General features: G+C 49.3%; 2 protein-coding genes across 3 annotated transcripts in view; both read left to right on the top strand.

Moving 5' to 3' along the window:
* The first annotated feature begins 1,807 nt into the window (after positions 1-1,807).
* On the top strand, positions 1,808-12,130 carry LOC122381493 (type 1 phosphatidylinositol 4,5-bisphosphate 4-phosphatase-like). 2 transcript variants are annotated; one of them, XM_043365722.1, is made up of 6 exons: positions 1,808-2,005; positions 5,783-5,961; positions 6,892-7,052; positions 8,741-8,953; positions 10,285-10,477; positions 10,791-12,130. In XM_043365722.1, exons 2-6 carry the CDS (start codon positions 5,844-5,846, stop codon positions 10,874-10,876), a joined length of 771 nt encoding a protein of 256 aa, XP_043221657.1. In that variant the 5' UTR covers positions 1,808-2,005; positions 5,783-5,843; the 3' UTR covers positions 10,877-12,130. The 2 variants fall into 2 exon arrangements, with proteins under 2 accessions (XP_043221657.1, XP_043221658.1); XM_043365723.1 differs by lacking the exon at positions 1,808-2,005 and adding an exon at positions 5,585-5,625.
* Positions 12,131-12,559: 429 nt separating this feature from the next.
* The window catches only part of LOC122381481 (thrombospondin type-1 domain-containing protein 4-like), a 54,140-nt gene continuing 49,023 nt past the window's right edge, over positions 12,560-17,676 (top strand). Inside the window, exon 1 of the mRNA XM_043365704.1 lies at positions 12,560-12,612. The gene's annotated coding sequence lies outside the window, so the exon portion shown is untranslated. The remainder of the gene's footprint in view (positions 12,613-17,676) is intronic.

Raw genomic sequence — 17,676 nt, 5'->3', positions numbered from 1 at the left:
GTGTCGTATTGGGAGGGGGGGGGGGTGCGTTTTCACGCCCCCCGTCTAACTCAGCTCCTGGGCCACGTAGCGACACGCGGTATAAGCGACATTCGAAAGAGCGTAAAAAATAATGACGGTAATACTTCGGTCATTTTTAGGACAGGTCACTCAAAGGTCAGGTCACCAGAGGTCATCGAAGGTTAAATTTTGCTTCTTTCAACAATTTTCGAAACACCCGACCCGATGCATAACTCGAGAACCAATAGCGCTACAGAAAAGCGCATTCGATAGTCTTTCACAGGCCTTTCTGCCGTATTGATATAAGATTTGGCCACAAGTCAAGGGTTTAGCCTCCAGAGTACCTACAGAGCGCAAAACCCTAACCCTCGCCGGCACAGTGGGGGGGGGGGGGGGTTGATGCAACCGCCCTAAGGTTTTCGCGAATAATTCGCGTAAAAAGCGGCCGATCGCAACGAAACTTTCAGTACCCTCGCATTGACCAATTTTACACCTACCCTGAAAATTTCATGACCCTGACCCAAATTGAAATGACCTTTGACCTGTGACTTCTTTTCCGAGACCATGTTTGGCCGGAATCGCGATTCGGCGTATGTCGGCTCGCATTAGCCGCGCGCTTGCAAGCTTTTCGTGGTTTCAAACGTTCAAACATGTGATTTGATGTTGCTCCCATACATTAGGGTGGGTGTCAAGGTCACCTGAAGGTCAGGTCAGGTCATTGACCTTTGGTGACCTCGGTTCACTTTTTCGAGTTCTACATGTTTCAAGGCTAGTTTTTTTTTAGCTGATTTCGAATTTAGCAATCATTTGAACATTTACGAAGTAGTTTTGGTGTCTTCGTAACATGTTACGAAGCTGTCAAAGGCGGTTGACACGTATTACGAATACCCGTCACGACCCCTACCGGTTGACCTGACCTGACCTGATCCGACCTGGTCTAAATACTTAAAGACATCATCTCTGATCAAAACTAACACGATATTTGTGATCAGCACCCCGAAAATTCCCATAGCAGCTACACTTTACGACTTTCTAACAGGTCCCGATTTTCCCGATTTTCGGGTCATTGACCTGACCTGGAAGGTCATCCGATGACCTAGGACCTTAAAATTGGGTGTCATCGGCTTCCTCTCGTGACGGGCAACACACTCGTTTTTTCCGCGAAGCTCTTAGCTCGATCAGGGCCAAACGCGAGGGGGTCGTACCACCCCCCCCCCCTCCTCTTGTGCCGTCGAAGGACGCAAAATAGCCTGTGCCGGCGAGGGCTAAAAATAATCGTTTTTGCGAAAAGTTTTTTTTTTCTGTAATAACTTTTGAATCAAGATAGCCACATCATTATCTTTTGCCAGGCCAGCATCGTGTTCCTCTCGTTGAGACGGACGCGACGAATGAAATATAAGTTAAGATCATTTGAAATTTTTTAACTCGGGTCAAGGTCATGACCTGACCCGAATGGGTAATATGCTCCATATCCATAAATCTGTATCGTCGGGCTGAACACAGCTGATGTATTTTTCACAAAGGTTGACGGGCTCCCCAGGCTCTGTCCTTGACCAGGTGCTTAGCAGCGACATCTGTCTCGGCGACGCTCCTGCCATCTGTTAGTGGCTATAATAAATGTAGTCATTTCATGAAAACGCACTGTGGTGGGGATCCCTACGTTGAAGATGCATGGTGGGAAATCATCAGAAAAATAATTAAATATTTTGATGATAGACACGGAAAACATGCGCTTTATAACGCTAGTATGCATATTGTTTAATGTTTATCATTAAAACCCGAAATTCGATGTGACGTCTGTATATCTATGGATGTGACATAACTGCGTGTCATCATCATCGCCAATTTCACGAACACGAATTTCTTGAACCTTGCACAAGTTGATAAAAGCACAACACAGAATTGTTGAGAAAGGACCAAGGCGAAAGGACATTTCAAATTGGATGTGAGAAAGGCGTAATTGTTGCGGGGTGGCCGAGTATCATCGCGAAAGGGCGCTTGAAAGGTAACTGGTTGTATGTCAATATCATGCAAAATTCCGGACGTGCGTGTGAAGCTTCATTGGTTTGGGGGTTTGAAGCTCGTATACTGATACCGTCTTGGTCTTGTCTTGCAGGTTTATGAGAGGCAGCGACTTCAACTTGTCACTATTATGAGTATTATGTGGCGATTTTTGCTTTTTTGGGCCATTTTATGTTGATATGTGATCTTCCCTACAGGAGTACTGCAACTCAACTGAAATCCTGAATAAGTGGACTTCATGAATCAATTTCAAACATTTCTTTGTGTTCAAGTTCAAGTTATGTTTAAGTCTTTGCCTATGCCTGCACAAATTATAAGAAAAAATGCTTTGATAAATCTTGCCTGTCTTGCCATTTCTTTTATTTACTCTCTTGCTTTTGTTTTAACTTTCAAATACAAAGTTGAAGTAAACACATTGATACAACATTAAGATATAGATATCAGTCGGTGACACACCAGGGAAATAAGCTAAAATTAGAGCACTCTATTTATTGCTCCCGCTACTTCACCGTCTCCCATAGGGTCCTGTGTTGAGCTGGTGTCGAGGCTCTAAAAATGACGCCGATTTTTGCACCCTTCTCACGAAAACCGCTCGGACCGCCTGGAAACCAATTGTTCCGCTCTAAAAATTTCATGATCGACGGGAAAATGAATGAGGAAAAGATTGGTCCTGAAATAATTCTGAACTCCCTGTAGAACATATCGAAATATGGCTGCAAACTAGGAGCATGTCAAAATCGACAAAACAATACAAATAAACTTACCGGGATTTTTTTATTTTCCATACATCTGTGTATGAAATCAGTCGGTTTTTCGGAAAGAGCATCTTCTGTTTAATAAATAATTCCACAATTGCAATCGAGAAAAAAAACATTTCCGCTGTGACAACAGTTTTGGCATTGTGCCAGTAGTGTGGCGTGCGCGGTGCTGCGTGGTCGTCGGGACGGAGTTGTGAGTATTTTCGGTGTTTTAAATAGTTGATGGCCATTTGAACCAGCTTCATATTATTTCCTACAAATTTTTGCATCAAATTATTGCTTTGAAAGACCACTGAAACCCCTTATCTCTTCATGAAACACGATCATATTCATCGTCGACGAAAATGGCGCGGGACTCCATGTGCATTCCGATCGAAATAAATCGTAAATTAAATAATATTCGATGATAAGTATCATATTCTAGTGACACATTTTCATAAAATAAGGCATAAACTTTGCAAGGAAGTCAACATTGGATAATTGGATTCTTATTTTGCTCACATATCCTTGTAGTAGTCAAATGGCTCAATTGTTAGATAGATGTAAGCATATGTTTTGGCTTGATGTTTGCTGTGAAACCACCCAGCCACTTGCTGGTTGAGTGTTTTTCTGATAATTACCTGATAATCATTTCTCCTTTTCCTTAAAAGAAACAAAAATTCCTTTCAAAGTAATCCATTTTAAGGAAAGGCGGCTTGCTCATTGGCATTTCATGTTCTTGTTTTGTTATTGCTGGCAGTATTTTGATACAATAATGCAATATGAATTTTTTGCAATAATAAAACCTAAGACAAACTTAGTTAATGCGTCAATCAAACACCCAACAGAAAGATTGTGAGTCCTTGTGACGTGAAGTAGAATATTCTATGAATGTGTTATATAGAATATGCGAAATATTAAATTAATTATTATTTGATACGGATAGCTGAGCAGGTGAATTATGCCACGAAATAATTTCATTTTCTGGTTTTGAAATAGCCGGCAGTATTTTACTTCAACAAATGTAATATACATAGAATACATGTTGTTATGTTACCTATGTTAAAAGTTTAATAACAGCCAACAGAAGGAGCTGTTTCAGCAGATAATGTTTGTACCTTATGCATTACCTTTCTTTTCTGCAGGACCATGCTTCCGCTGGGTGGTCGACATTTGCCTCCTGAAGAAGTTGAGCAACATGAAGACCACCAGATGAGGTGTCTGCAGTTCATGTGGAACTCTGCAGACTACAAGTGTTATGTTAACCACAACCAAAGTGCTGTGATCATGGAGGCATGAACCTCATGACAACACTTCAGATTTGCAGTTGAACCAAAGTGTGATTCAAACCACCTGTGGCATCTCTCTCAATATGTGAACAGTGTGATTATTGTGCAGTGTTCAGCTGCAACTAAGACATTTATTAGTGACTTGTTTTGCAATTAGCCACCAAAAGCATTTTTGGGCTGGCTGCTGTAATTTGGTTGCGCACTGCGCAATAGTGGTAGTGTTTTGTCACTTGTCAAGTTGTCAGTTGTGCATGTTGCATGTTTCTCTTCCCTCGGCCCTCATTATCAGTTCAGTGGTGAATTGGCATCACTCAGTCTCCCCAGATCTCCATTGACTGTCTGTCAACCACCTAACTTGAGATGGTATTTGCTAATAGTGTCAGAAAAGAAGTGATTGTAGACATTTTTAGGAATATGAGCTCCGTTTCATGCGTGTTCCAGTGGTCATTTTGTCACATGTCCCATAGTGTAATAAATGGAAACTGTTGTTCCCTTTTGAAGGTACTCGCGGATGCAGAAAGCGTTGGGCCTAATTATTAAACGCACCCTCCTATCAGCGACGCACGAAATCGACAAATATCATCCTTTTTAGAACAGGAGGAAACGAAAACTTGTGAACATAGCTGTACCTACAACAGTGCATAAGGAATTGAAATTCTGGGAGTTTTTGAAATTCGGAGAAACTCAAGTTGTCGACAGGTATGCCCCCTTGCACGTCAAACACCGCCTAAAAAACAAACGTCTACAAATGAAGGCAGTATTCGTATGTTCGTTGTAATTGCAGCAGCCTAGCAACATGTATTGCGGTCCGATGGCGAATTGCACTCGTGCTCAAAAACTATGCCGGTAACTGCCAATGCACTTAGGTCATAGGTGAGGAGAGGAAGGGTTATGTCGTATGTCAACATCATAGAAATAGCTTCATCTGAGCTGTGCCTATTGTACATAATTCAACCAATCTATGCATTTCATTTCTTGCAATCTACTCATGCTTTCACTCCAGCTTCAGAGTAATCATCCCATATTGTACGTCTTAAGATATTGATTTCTATGGCGGTTTGCAATTACTAGCCACGTCTCACCTCAGTTTGGTGGCCCCGCATCGGCCCACTCGGCCGCTCTAAAATTGACTTACGGAGGAGGATGGTGGCTTTTATTTTAGCTTCTCCGCCGACTGCGGGGAGCGCCGTCGCCGAGGTAGGAGCAATAATTAGCTTATGTTTGAGACTAATTTCCACGCTTAATTAACATTTTAATGTTATTTTAATTAATTCATGTTAATCCTTAACGCATTCTCTTTCTATTGATACCATCCACCGGTCTGAGAATTACTGCCTTGCTGCGTAAGGGCCGATAAAAGATCACGCTTTTAGGGGTATCTCTTCAACATGGGGCAGGAGCAATAAATAGAGTGCTCTAATTTTAGCTTATTTCCCTGGTATGTCACCAACTGATATGCATGCATTCTAGTTTGCTTTAGTGTTTCAGAATATTCAACTGAACGACTTATGTCTTAATTACTTCAGCAATAGTAGGTATTCATTATTTTTTGTTCTCTATTTACCTTTCTGGTGAAGGTAAGGTTGGTGTCAGTTCACTATCAGCATTGGTATGGGAAGTTTTGACAGTGATGTCATGAGCTTAACTCTGAGTCTGAAATCATTCAGTGAAACTCAAACTTCCTTGCCCTGTATCAGTCTTGGCTCTGGCTGATTGACTGCATTTCCCTTTCAGTGACTACGTGAGGGCCTGCTGTCGCAGGACTTAAGACCGACCACAGTTGGCAGCGACGATCATGTCCCAGGAGGAGAAACAGCCACTGCTGGCCGGCGGGGCCGGAGGGGGGCCGCCCTCAGGCCCTGAGGGCAGTGGCACCTCAGAGTACTGCAGCCTCGATGACTCGCAGCAGGGAGGTATGGCTAGCTAGTGGCTGGGCAGGAACGCAGGGCAGCTTGTTGCTCAAGATGGCATGCAACAAAAATGTGATTGATTACGTATAAGTGAAGGCTTGCATAGTCTTTAAATATGAATTCAATAATGTGACAACCTTTGTGACCATGTCTGAATCTGTTTGATGTTTTTTTTTCAATTCATGTCAAGCTTCTTGGCCTTGTCTAGTTTTGTCCCTTCCAATGATTTCTTGCAATTCACTTCACATCTCACTTCTAGCCTTTGAGGACCAGTCTAACTGCCATGAGAGCTCTCCCTTGGCTTTGTGTGACCATCATGCATCAGCTGATCTTTTGTGACCCTTGTTGACCAACCCTGACCCTGTGTGACCAGTGTTCACCCAATCTGTGACCCCTGTATGATGCCATATGACCCCATGTGACCATGGATGACCCCATGTAACCCTGTAATGACTATATGTGACCTTTTGTGACCGTTTCCAACCCATCTGTCACTCTCAATGACCCTGTATGACCTTATAGGTATGGCCCTGTCCACCCCATCTGTGGCCCCTTTGTCACCTCATGTGACCATGTATGACCCTATTGTGTGACACCATGCTACCATGTGACCCATTATGATCATGTGAGACCTTTTATGACCCCTTTTGACCATCTATTAGGTACTCTTTGTGACCATCTGTGATTCTGTGTGACCCCATGTGACCATGTATAACCCTGCTTGATGCCATGTGACCCTGTATGACCTTTTGTGACCCCACACGGCCATGTGACCCTGTTTGACCCTCTATGATCCTGTACGGCCCCCTGTTACCCTTTGCGAGCCTTGATGACCGTGTGACGCCGTGGGACCATGTAGGACTTTGTTGACCTCTGTTACCCTGTGCGGCCCTCTGTAACCCTGTATTGACCCTGTCCCGGCGTTGTCCTCAGATGAGGTGCAGACCGGGCCCCGTCCGGTGGACCACGCGCCTGCCGTGCGCGCTGCGGACGGCACTCTGACGGTGGCCTGTCGGATCTGCAAGGCCACGCTCGACCTGAGCGGCCGCATGGAGCAACACGTGGTCAAGTGCCACGAGTGCCACGAGGCCACGGTCAGTCCCGGGGAACGGTCAGTTACGGAGGGCCCGGGGTCGGTACTGGAGGGCGGGGTCGGTCCCGTGGAATGGGGCAGTCCCGGGGGAGGCTGCGGTCAGTGCCGGGGGAGCGGTCAGTCTGGGGGCGGGGTCGGTTTCGGAGGGAATGGTCAGTTGCGGATGGAACGGTCAGTTCGTCGGAGTCTGGCCAGTTTTAAAGGGTGAGTGGGTGCTGGTGTAGATCTGGTGTAAATCAGCTGTTTGAATTTGGTGCTTCACGTGTAAAGGCTGTCAGGGTGGTGTGCTGGTATTGTCGCCATAGGGATAATTATCTCGGGAGTTTTCTTTCTCTGTGACATCGTTTCACCTTCTCGATCATATCCGATCTGGGCACTCGCCTGAAGGTATCAATGTGATATATTTCACAAATCGGCCTAGGCTGCTTTGCTAAGGGACTGGCTGATGGTGACAACTATTCAGGTCCTCTAACGATTAGGTATACCGATAAACGATTTTTTCTTGGTAGTGATGTTCTGTTGTGCTGTGTATGTCCACTTGTATTGCCCATGGTTTGTTGTAGTTTTCTTCGCTTGACCCTGTCTGTTGCCATGACCACAATCGGTGATATGTGTGGTTGTATCGAAGCATCAACTTTTGCTCGTGCGTATCACTCATGGTAGACCTGCTATTGTTTGTTTTTAAGCTATGCCGCTGACTGCTCTGTTAGTATTGGAGTAGCTGTTTATTTTGATCGCTTCGACAGCCGTCAGTCTTCCATCACATTATTACACATGAATGTTAAAGCCACATCGCCGAGTTCGCAGTTGCACAAGCACCGTCCCCTTCCCCACCCACCCCACGGCTCATCCCGCTGTGTGTCGTCCCTCCCGCGGTGCCCCGCCGGCTCTGTCGGCCGAGCCGTGCCGCTGTGGCGGCCGTCCCTGCCCGGGGTAGTGCACCCAGCAATGACGGGGCGCAGTGGCCCGCTGTTTACGTCCCGGGTCACGTGGTCGCGGCGGTTTTGTGGGATTGGTCGGCGGCTTCTAGGCAGCCTGCTGGCCGAGCGGGGGGGGGGGGGGGGGCGGCGGCGGCGGGAAGTCGTTTTTGTATGGTGGCTACCTACTTTCTGCGGTGCCAAAAGTGGATCGTGAATGGTGTGATGACTCATGGTTGAAGATTTGTTCACTGGGACCGGTTGGTTGGTTGTAAACGGGCGTGTACACGATCTGAGTTATATACCCCTGTTATTGTGAGACGGCGAGCAGTGACGTGTCAGGGGCCGGATATGTGCGATTTTACCATGTTATAACAACGGAACTTCCATTGTGCTGACGGTCAACACCCCAACAGCAATTTTATCGACATATGAACTACCGGGAATGGAAAATGAGGGGATAACTGAGTAATGTTTTTGGTGTCGGTTTTCGTCGCTGTTTGTGATCATTTGCTTTTTTTTCTCAGAGCAGACAATTTTCCCCCGCTGGGATCATGCAAATTAGCCATGGTAGGAGACCCCATTGTGTATGTGCCCCAAAAGCTCGCGTCTACATATACGACACAGTAAGCACAACCAGACTACCAAGTTCTGATCACGTTATCTGACAGTCCGGCCTGTTCTCGTATTGTGAGTCCCATCCCTCGCTTCTGGCCGTCTGTGCCGGCGGCGTCTGTTGACCGTTCTGTTTTTCTGCTCCCACCGTCCACAGCCGGTAAGGACTGCGCCGCCGGGCAAAAAGTACGTGCGCTGTCCGTGCAACTGCCTGCTGATTTGCCGCGCCTCGAGTCTGCGCATCGCCTGTCCTCGGCCCAACTGCAAGCGCGTCATCAACCTGCCGGCACCCAACACTGCCCAGAGCAGCGCGCCCATGGTGCCTGGCATGTGTCGCATCATCTGTGCCTACTGCCGCGACACCTTCCTGGTGAGGCCTGGTACTGCTGTGCGGTGTGCTGATGGTGCCGCTCGGCTGTCATCACTATGTTATTCTGATGTTGGGAGCTCTACTGGCCCCTCTGGTTCGACCTATCGTGAATGAGGACTGACCCAAAATCCATGGCTCCTGTCTCACCAAAAACTGTTATTTTACATTCGCCCCATTGATAACGGCGATAATGTCAATGCCTTGAAACATATGCTGGCGCCATGGAACGGATTCTCAAAGGCATGAGATTGAACAAATGCAAATATTTTGTTTCATGTTAGTTTATAGCTTTGCCTAAATTCCAGCCTCACTCCGGCCATACTCACGCGATTCGACAAATGAGTCCAAGACGAGAGGAGCCGTATTGCATTGCATTCATATTCCTCATGCATCCGGCAATTAGGTCCTGCTAATACAAAAATGCCAGACGTCGGCGAGGTATTTCCCGGCGTTTGTCGTGTTTCATTCATTGGCACATTCCACATATGCCAGCTCCGGTAGCGGGGTGCATTCCGTCATGACAGGACGTCCTAATGAACCGTTCGTGTCGCTATTTTTCTGCGAAACCTCCACCCCGGCTGTAGGCTTCATTTAACCTGTTTTATTCGACTAATTCAGTATTTACTCCACGTATCTCCTCGGCCAGTGGTCACTGGTCAGGAATATCCATCTTCAAGTCTCCCCTATCTGCCTATTTTCCTCATTGACTCAGGCCGGGGGAAGGGGGCTTGAATCGCTAATACGAACGATCAGCGAAAGGTTAACTTCATGCCGTCTCAGTGTTTCTGTCGCTATTTCGTCCTTTCGTGGGCAGATTGTGGTCAGTATCAGTGTTTGCGGTACAGGCCGGATGACGCCAGTCAGGTCTGTGGGATGGGGTGTCTCTGACGGTCGCTGGGAACGATTATGTCCTAATCTCGCCGTTTCCATGGAATTCCCGGTGAGACAGCGGACGCTAGGACTTGCACAATTAGATAAGCTTGTGGGTGCGTACCCGGGACCGGCACCTATCGGAAACGTTCAGGTTGAGTTTTTGAACGAGCGACCTTCATACTATCAGTGTCGGCTAAGCACCTCCTCGCAAATACGCTGTTTATCGACTTGCCTGTAAAATGTAAATGCCAATTAACTTTGGCCAATGTGTCTCCCATGGCCTCGATCGATATGCCACACACCCTGGTCGATCGACGGGGCCTCTTTTCGATTGTCACGCTTCTCCCCCGCCAATGAAAATCCCCTACTCATGCTCTCCATCGCCCTCTCTCTCCCTCCCTCCCTCCCTTCCCCCTCTCCCTTCATCACCTCACCCCCTCCCTCTCTTTTTTTTTCAGTTTAACGCGCTGAGCGGGAAGCTGGCCCGCTGTCCGCGCTGTCGCAAGGTCTCCTCGGTCGGCACCTACGGTCGGCGGCGCGGCGGAGCTTTCCTCGTGGCCGGGCTCATCCTGCTCGCCATCGCGCTCGGCGTCACCTTCGGCACGTTCGAGTTCGCCAAGAGCTCGCCCGGCGTCTACGTGGTCTATGTTGGTGAGTGGAAGGGGTGGAAGGGGATCTGCCTGTGTTGTAGAACAGAAAACAGAGTTCCTTGGTTTCGACAAGAAGTCCAGCTTTTTAGCATGCTGGTCGTGTGCCTGCCACTTCTGCGCTTTGAGGTCTTCAGCTGGTTCAATGGTTATATTATTCTGCTGGGAACTCAGCTAATTATCTGCTGTTTTTGCTTTGTGCAATTTGCTGTTTATCGACGCATGTGGATGGAAATCTTGAATACGGCTCACTTTAGGCTTTATCCGGCCTTGCCCGACCTGACCTGACCTGACCTGACCTGACCCGTTGTCCTCAGGCGCATTTTTGGCGGCCGTGGTGCTGGTTCTGCGCGCCATCTACTATTTCACACTGCGTACCAGCGAGATCGACCACCAGGCGTGAGCGCCATCTCTGCGCAACACCTGCAACTACAGCTTCAAATGGCGGCCGCCCCCGAGCGGCGGCGCGCCAGCGCGAGACGTGTATATTCCAATGAGCGGCTGGCTGACTGAGGGCATGTATAGGCGTGTGCTGGCTGTGGCGCCCTCAGAGCCGCTCTGTATGTCGCGGCGCGTGGTGTATAGGTAACGCTCGTGCCGGCGACGTGCGCTGTACCGCGGCGGCACCGGCCCGCGGCCAGGGAGGCTGCTTACACCGGGGCGGCGAAGCCCGGTCTATCATACACAATCGATTATCGGACCGTATTGTACATGTAGGCGCACGTGTGACGGCCAGCCCGTGTGAGAGTGGATGGGCGCGGAGTGGCCGGCGCCGCTGTAGGCTCGTCTGAGGCTGCGGGATGGGTCTCTGGCCGCTCTGCTGTGAGCGTTCTACGCTCTGCTCCGCGCCCCACTGATCTGAGAGCTGTATATAGCCGAGACGGGCCCTCTCTGCCGACCATAGACGACACTCTGCTGCTTTTGCTGCCTCGGGAAACAGCGCTACGAGTCGCTCCCGTCGGTACCGCTCAGTCATGAACTCACTATGACACCAGACACATATTGTGAGCACGTGCTGCCTGTAGCTGGGCCGTCACCTGGCCTCTGCTCTGCTGCTCCGGAGGGTCCCCCGGCGTGGGACTGAAGGGATGTGACCGGGTCAAGGTCACACCTAGCGAGTGACTCGACGCCGGGCGAGTGACGCGTGTGACGCCGTGACGGTGACGCTCACAGTGTATCACTGACCGGTGCGTGACGGGTCACCAATGACATCACTGAAATATGTTACCCTTACAGATAGGTGCGGTTTAACCTCTCTTGTGTCTATCACTGGTTGTCTTATGTTTTGCTTTTTTCTTTCAGTTTACTGTCTTCTCTGCATTTCAATCAAATTTCGATCGTTTGCGTTTTAATGCTGTTTTATAGCACGCTCGTCTGTCAAATTTTCGTCTCTTTCGTCTTTCTTTCCTCGTTTCTTGCTCACCTTCCCCGACATATTCTCCAACTCACCATACCTGCTGGCTTTCTGAGCTCCGTGCCGAGTCGCCGGTGTGACTGTGTGTATGAACTGACACTGTGTGATCCGCGCGCGGGGCGTTCATTAGCGCTCCGGCGCACACGAACCGCCGGCGCCGCGGTCGGGCTCCCTACCCAGTGTGAACGAACGTGTCTGTGCAGGTGTGCATGTGAGGGCGGGCAAATACATTATCCTAGAGTTGAACGCGTTTGATTGGGTGGTTGAGAGATGGTGTGTGCACTGTGCAGTGCACTGCTGAGAGGTGGCAGTTTGGGGTGCGTGAACAGAGCGATTTGAGCTGAGTGAGAGTGAGAAGTGAAAAGTCAATCGTCGTAGTCGATTGTGAAAAGATAATTATGAACTTCATTATCGCAGTTACACCGTATCAAACGCCCACCACTACCACCCATACGACGACCCGTGTTGTGAGCGGTTGTCGGCTCTGCTGATAGATGGCACTGTCATCGGTTCGGTGACAGCACAGCTGATGACGCACTGTTCTCAAGGTCAAGGCGAGTGACAATCAACAGCGGGGTTGTACGGTGCTTCGTAAAAGGGACAGAAGATTTGACAGGCGATAATTGTGCGTGTTCTCTGAAGTTTGCTTATTCATTATATCAATATTGTTTTCTTGAAGATGTCGGAACAAGAATCGGTTACAACTGGGCCGACATTCGAACTCGGTAAGCCTAGCTCGGCGTTCGTCTCAATTTCTATTATTTGGTCGGATTCGGAACCATGATGAATGATGTGGTTGTGATTAGTAAGTCCTTTGGCTACTGCACTGAATATCCTGATTTTATTGACTGTTGATCCCCGTCAGTCACTTTTGCTGCTCTTATGAGTTCGTGCTGTCTCAGAGTCGTCGAATGAATGTCAAGTGTCTATTTTTGTCCAGAGATGGCGCTAGTAGTTTACGCCTGCATCTATGCTGTACCGCAATGCCTCACGCCTCACAACTCAAACTACATGTATTCCGGATACGGGCCGCTCGGCGAGGAGTTTGCGAGCGAAAGTCAATATTTGTTATACTCGAGGCCACGCTGTATTATTTTCTACACGGCATAGTTTACTTGAAAACATAGTTTTCTGCTTTTCGCCGTGAAAGACTACTTGCGGCCCAGCTGGGGCCTTGCTGCGGTAGTTAGGGCCAGCAGAGCGATAGGTATAAGGGTGATCATTTCTTTCCATGCCTTGCCGTAGACTCTGCCTAAATAGTTTCACCGTTCAGTGATTTGTTAGGCATGTCTCGGTCCCCGGTGGTGGACAGTCCATCCCCGTGTGGCTGATAGCCCTGGGATTTACCAGCCATTGCATTCTTTATTGACTCACAGATTTGACAGCATCATTTTATTCGGACCCATTTAATCTCTGAAGCCAATCAAAAGAGTTGATTAAAATTTAAGCCATCACGTGCAACGAACAAGCCTATCCACCCATTCCTCTGGCAGAATATGAAGCCGTTTTCGTCCACTACCCTCTGACGTTACCCGATGCCCTCTACTTTCGTTCTTTTGCATCGTGCCTTTCGGCACCCTTTCGTCTCGTGATCATGGCACTATCACTGCAACTGCACCCTTCCGTGACTCCACCGTGAGTAAACTTACATTAACCGTGATCTGAATGCCGTGACCGCGATTATCGAATCATTCACCTACCCAGTGCCCACCTACCTACCACCGCGTGCCCCTGCCCTATCGCACCTTACCGTCATCCGACCAGCGCCCGGGGCGGAGATCGAACGACGGACCGGGCGGGGTCGAACGGGACGCGATTGATGACGCTGCCGTCATCACGGCGGCGCGTCATCCGCCCTAAACCGTCATCTGCCGGCGATCAGCCGCTCAGCCGGTGAGCAATCAGCGGTCCAATTTTCTCGCCCGGTGTTTCAGTGGGGCCGCTCGCGCCCGGTGAATTATGTGGGTGTGAGGACGCGGCGCGGACCCTGACGGTGATCGGGCGCCCTCCTGACGAATGGTTATGGCCGCTCAGAGGACATAAACTGTCGGTCAGTCCTCGTGTAAAACAAGACCTCTGGGAACTAACTGATTTATGACTTAGGTTAATCCGGTGTCGGCAAACATAAGTCCGTCGGAGATATATGGATATTTTAGAGGCATTGTGGACGATTGGGCTTAGATACTAAAGATGTGTTGTTATGAATGCATGATCGTAACTCGAGACTAAATGCCATCTGACCCGGCGAATTCATTTAGTGACCAGTGCCCGGTTTCTGTGAATTGATTGCTTCTAGCATTATGCCTTTATCTTTTTACTTCTGGATAAATATTTACAGCCGCATGACCACTACATAATTTCGATAAATAATGAATGATTTCACAGAAACACTTTCGTTGCACACTAGGAAGATGTAGAGATTCCAAGTAATACAAAGTAACATGTTGTGGACTTAGTGTTCACCACAGCAATCATAATATGTCGTCCTGGGGGCTCACGTCCATCGCTAGTTGTGCATGTCGTGCTATTACCAGCGACATTATTCCAAACATTTGACGATATCTCAGAAAACATGCACTATGGCATGTACTGGGCTACTGTTCGGTAGTTTTGGTTTACATTTTCAAAGCTAGAATCAAGTTGAATTCAACTGATGCGGCATTACATTTTCCCTTGCGCTTTGCTTTTGGTTGTTTTCGTTTTTAGGTTGCACGTTTTCCTTGATCGGGGATGATCATCACCACCATCATGGTAATCTCTGGAATCGGAGAAGCTAGTGAGCTGCCTGTTTAGCTATGCCATGAGGTGACATTCGCTGACTTCCAAACGTCGGATGTGGTGACAAACTGCCTATCTCCCGGGTGATGAACGAATGTTTGGTAGAAGTATTCATCCGCCCAAGTTACGGCCATGACCGACCTGACCCTGTCTGGACTGACCTGGCCGGTCGGAGCGCACCTGGCAGAGTCGCGGCGTGCTGCGGCCGTGCCCGCTCCAGTGAGCCAATCCCAGCACGGCCGGCGGTGTGGGGGCGTGCTCTCACAATGCAGGGCGCGGAGGGGCGGCGGCGCGCCGTCAGTTCCGTACCGCCACCGCCGCCGACGGGTGTCGGACGCTGACGGCGCGTCATCGGATCCCGCCAGTATCGCACGCGTCATCGGGCGGCAGTGCGAGCTCCATCGGGCGGCAGTGCGAGCTCCATCGGGCGGCAGTGCGAGCGTCAGTGCTGGGCGTCATGCGGGGCCTGAGGTGGCGAGAAATGGCGATACCGGCGCCGACCTTGCGGTAGCCCTGCCGGTCCGCACTCCGTGGTCCGGGATTCGCTCACTGCGACCACAAGTTACTTAGGAGGGACTGTGTCACCGGCCCTCTGCAGGCCAGGCCCGCGGCAGTGTGACCCCTACGCCAGGTCGGCCGACGTCGGTCCCCGCTCAGTGCTCTGACCGGTCAGGCGCCGTCCACTCCCGTCAGATCCCAGCATGGAGTTCCGCTGCCGTGTCAGGTGAGTCCGTGCGGGGTCTGGAACACGTGTCTACCGCTGGGACGTGCTGACCGGCACGTGCGCCACGTGTATTTACACAATCTCAGCGCTGATGAGGCACGTGGGTGGACCGGTGGGTGGCTCCGCCCGGCTGTCTCTAAGAGCGCCCAGATTGGCTGTAGACTGCAGGGTCGTTCCCGAAGGAATCCGCCTAGCCAGGTCCTCTGCCGCCGTCTGTTGTGTGAGGATCAGGCCGCTAACTCCCTGAAGGCTCGGTTACCGATCGGTTACTGGTGCTGTCTCAGGACTGCTTGGCCAGGTGTCAGGGAAGTCAGACCATATGCTGCCGATGGCAGGGAGGAGATGGAAAAGGAAGCGTTGCCAAGGGACATGCACGAATCAGTGTCATTGCAGGCGTTCTGATTCCAACGTGATGCTAAGATCTCGTTTTGGGGGACTTACTCTCGCCGGTTGCTTCGGATGAATTCACTCTAACTGGCGTCGGGCACCGTAACTCGTGCGAAGAAAGACTTAAAACCTTTAAGAAATCATTAACTTAACCCTCGCCGGCCGAGGGGGGGGGGGGGCGGGTGCCGCCCCCCCCCCATAGGGTTTTTTCGCGATAGCTCCGAACACGCTGGCGATAGAGAGCTGAAACTTGGCATACCTGACCTTTGATCCAAGCCGCATCTTTTGACACCAACCGCATTTTTGGGTCAGGTCAGGTCACTGACCTATGACGTCATAAGTGAACCTCTGCACGGTCTTCAGATGTCGCAACTTCGCAACGCCCTCACTGCCAGAGGAGATGTCACAGGGAAATGAAACTTGCAGGATCTAGTATCCATTATGAGTCCCACAACTTGTATATCTCGGATTTTTCCTAAAGGTCATATGAGGTCAGGTCATTTTCGTGACCTCACCATTATAAGTCAATGGGGAAAAATGAAAACTGCTATTCTGGCGCCGGGAACGACCTCCAACTATTTCAAGCACACAGAATCGTGATTTTATGCACTCCTTGCAAGTTTAGATGCGTCACTTTTGCAATGTTGACCTTGCGTGACGTCATTTATGACGTCATCAAGGTCATATTAGTTTTTCGTCAATAACTCTTGATCAAATTGAGCTAGCGATTCGGGAAAGCCACCAATGGACTCAGGAAGACCTGCCGAATCGAATGATATGCGACATGACCCCTTTCGACCAACTTCGTGACCTGGGGGTGCTGACCTGACCTTGACCTGAGGTCAACACCCCAAGTTGACCTGACCCGGACAAAAAGTATATCATTCGACGCGCCTGAGCGAGACGAACACGATGCTGCCAAAATCGGCGCTCTGCGGCCGTTTTTTGCGAAGTTATTCACCAAAAACTGAACCGTACCTTGGGGCACTTGACCTGACCTCAGAGGTCACCGGTTGACCTAGGACCTTAAAATCGGGTACCAATCTCTGCGTCTCGTAACGGCGCACACGCTCGTTTTTTCCGCGACGCGCTAGCTCCACCAGGGGCGAAACGGCGAGGGGGGGGTCGTACCCGCCCCCCCCCCTCGGCCGGCGCGTATGTAGAAAACCAATAGGTCCGGCGAGGGTTAACGATATAAGGTATTGTTCCTCTCCTTTGCTCCCTTTGTTATTTCTTTGCAAGCTCCCTGTAAAAGTTTCAACTACGTCAAAATTGATATGATTCAGATTCAGAACTTTTTGGTAGCTTCAGTATATGCCTGAATAATCAATGATGACTGATGAATAAGAAGTCATTCGACGCATCCGTTTGGCAGCTGATATAAATCAGCTTTTAATTGGCTTTGACGAGCCAATATGCACCATATAATCTCAGCTTCGTCATCGATGCAAATATTTCACATTGAATAAACCCCACCTCATTTTGATGGCCATTTAGTGTCGAGATGAATGACTTGTGTGAACAGTTATTTAGAACATTTGTCTTGCTAAGGGCATCGAACGTCACTGATTGTCATCAATTGGCCGTTTCGCACCTTGTTTTATCGCAACCTGCTCAGTTTCCAACGGACGTAAATGCTGACATTCATGAGGAATTTCTAAGCAAATCTCTATATCAACTCAGCCCTGAACTCTTCTGTAGCTCCTGGTGATAGCTCGTATCACCAGCCTTCACCTTCGAGGCGCGACCACCCGCGTTGTATCCAGCTAATCGGATCCCTCTCCGACGCCCGTCCAATTACCTGACAATCTCACACGCCTCACTGATAACTCTCTCAGCTGGCCACGCGCGCCAATTATACTCGCGGTCGGTCGGTGTAAATATTTTTGGGTTGCCCGTG

The sequence above is a fragment of the Amphibalanus amphitrite genome, unplaced genomic scaffold (genome assembly GCF_019059575.1).
Source record: "Amphibalanus amphitrite isolate SeventyFive unplaced genomic scaffold, NRLGWU_Aamphi_draft 000121F_arrow, whole genome shotgun sequence".
Classification (NCBI taxonomy): domain Eukaryota; kingdom Metazoa; phylum Arthropoda; class Thecostraca; order Balanomorpha; family Balanidae; genus Amphibalanus; species Amphibalanus amphitrite.
Note: the sequence above shows the minus strand (reverse complement) of the source record. Positions and strands in the feature narration are given on the sequence as shown.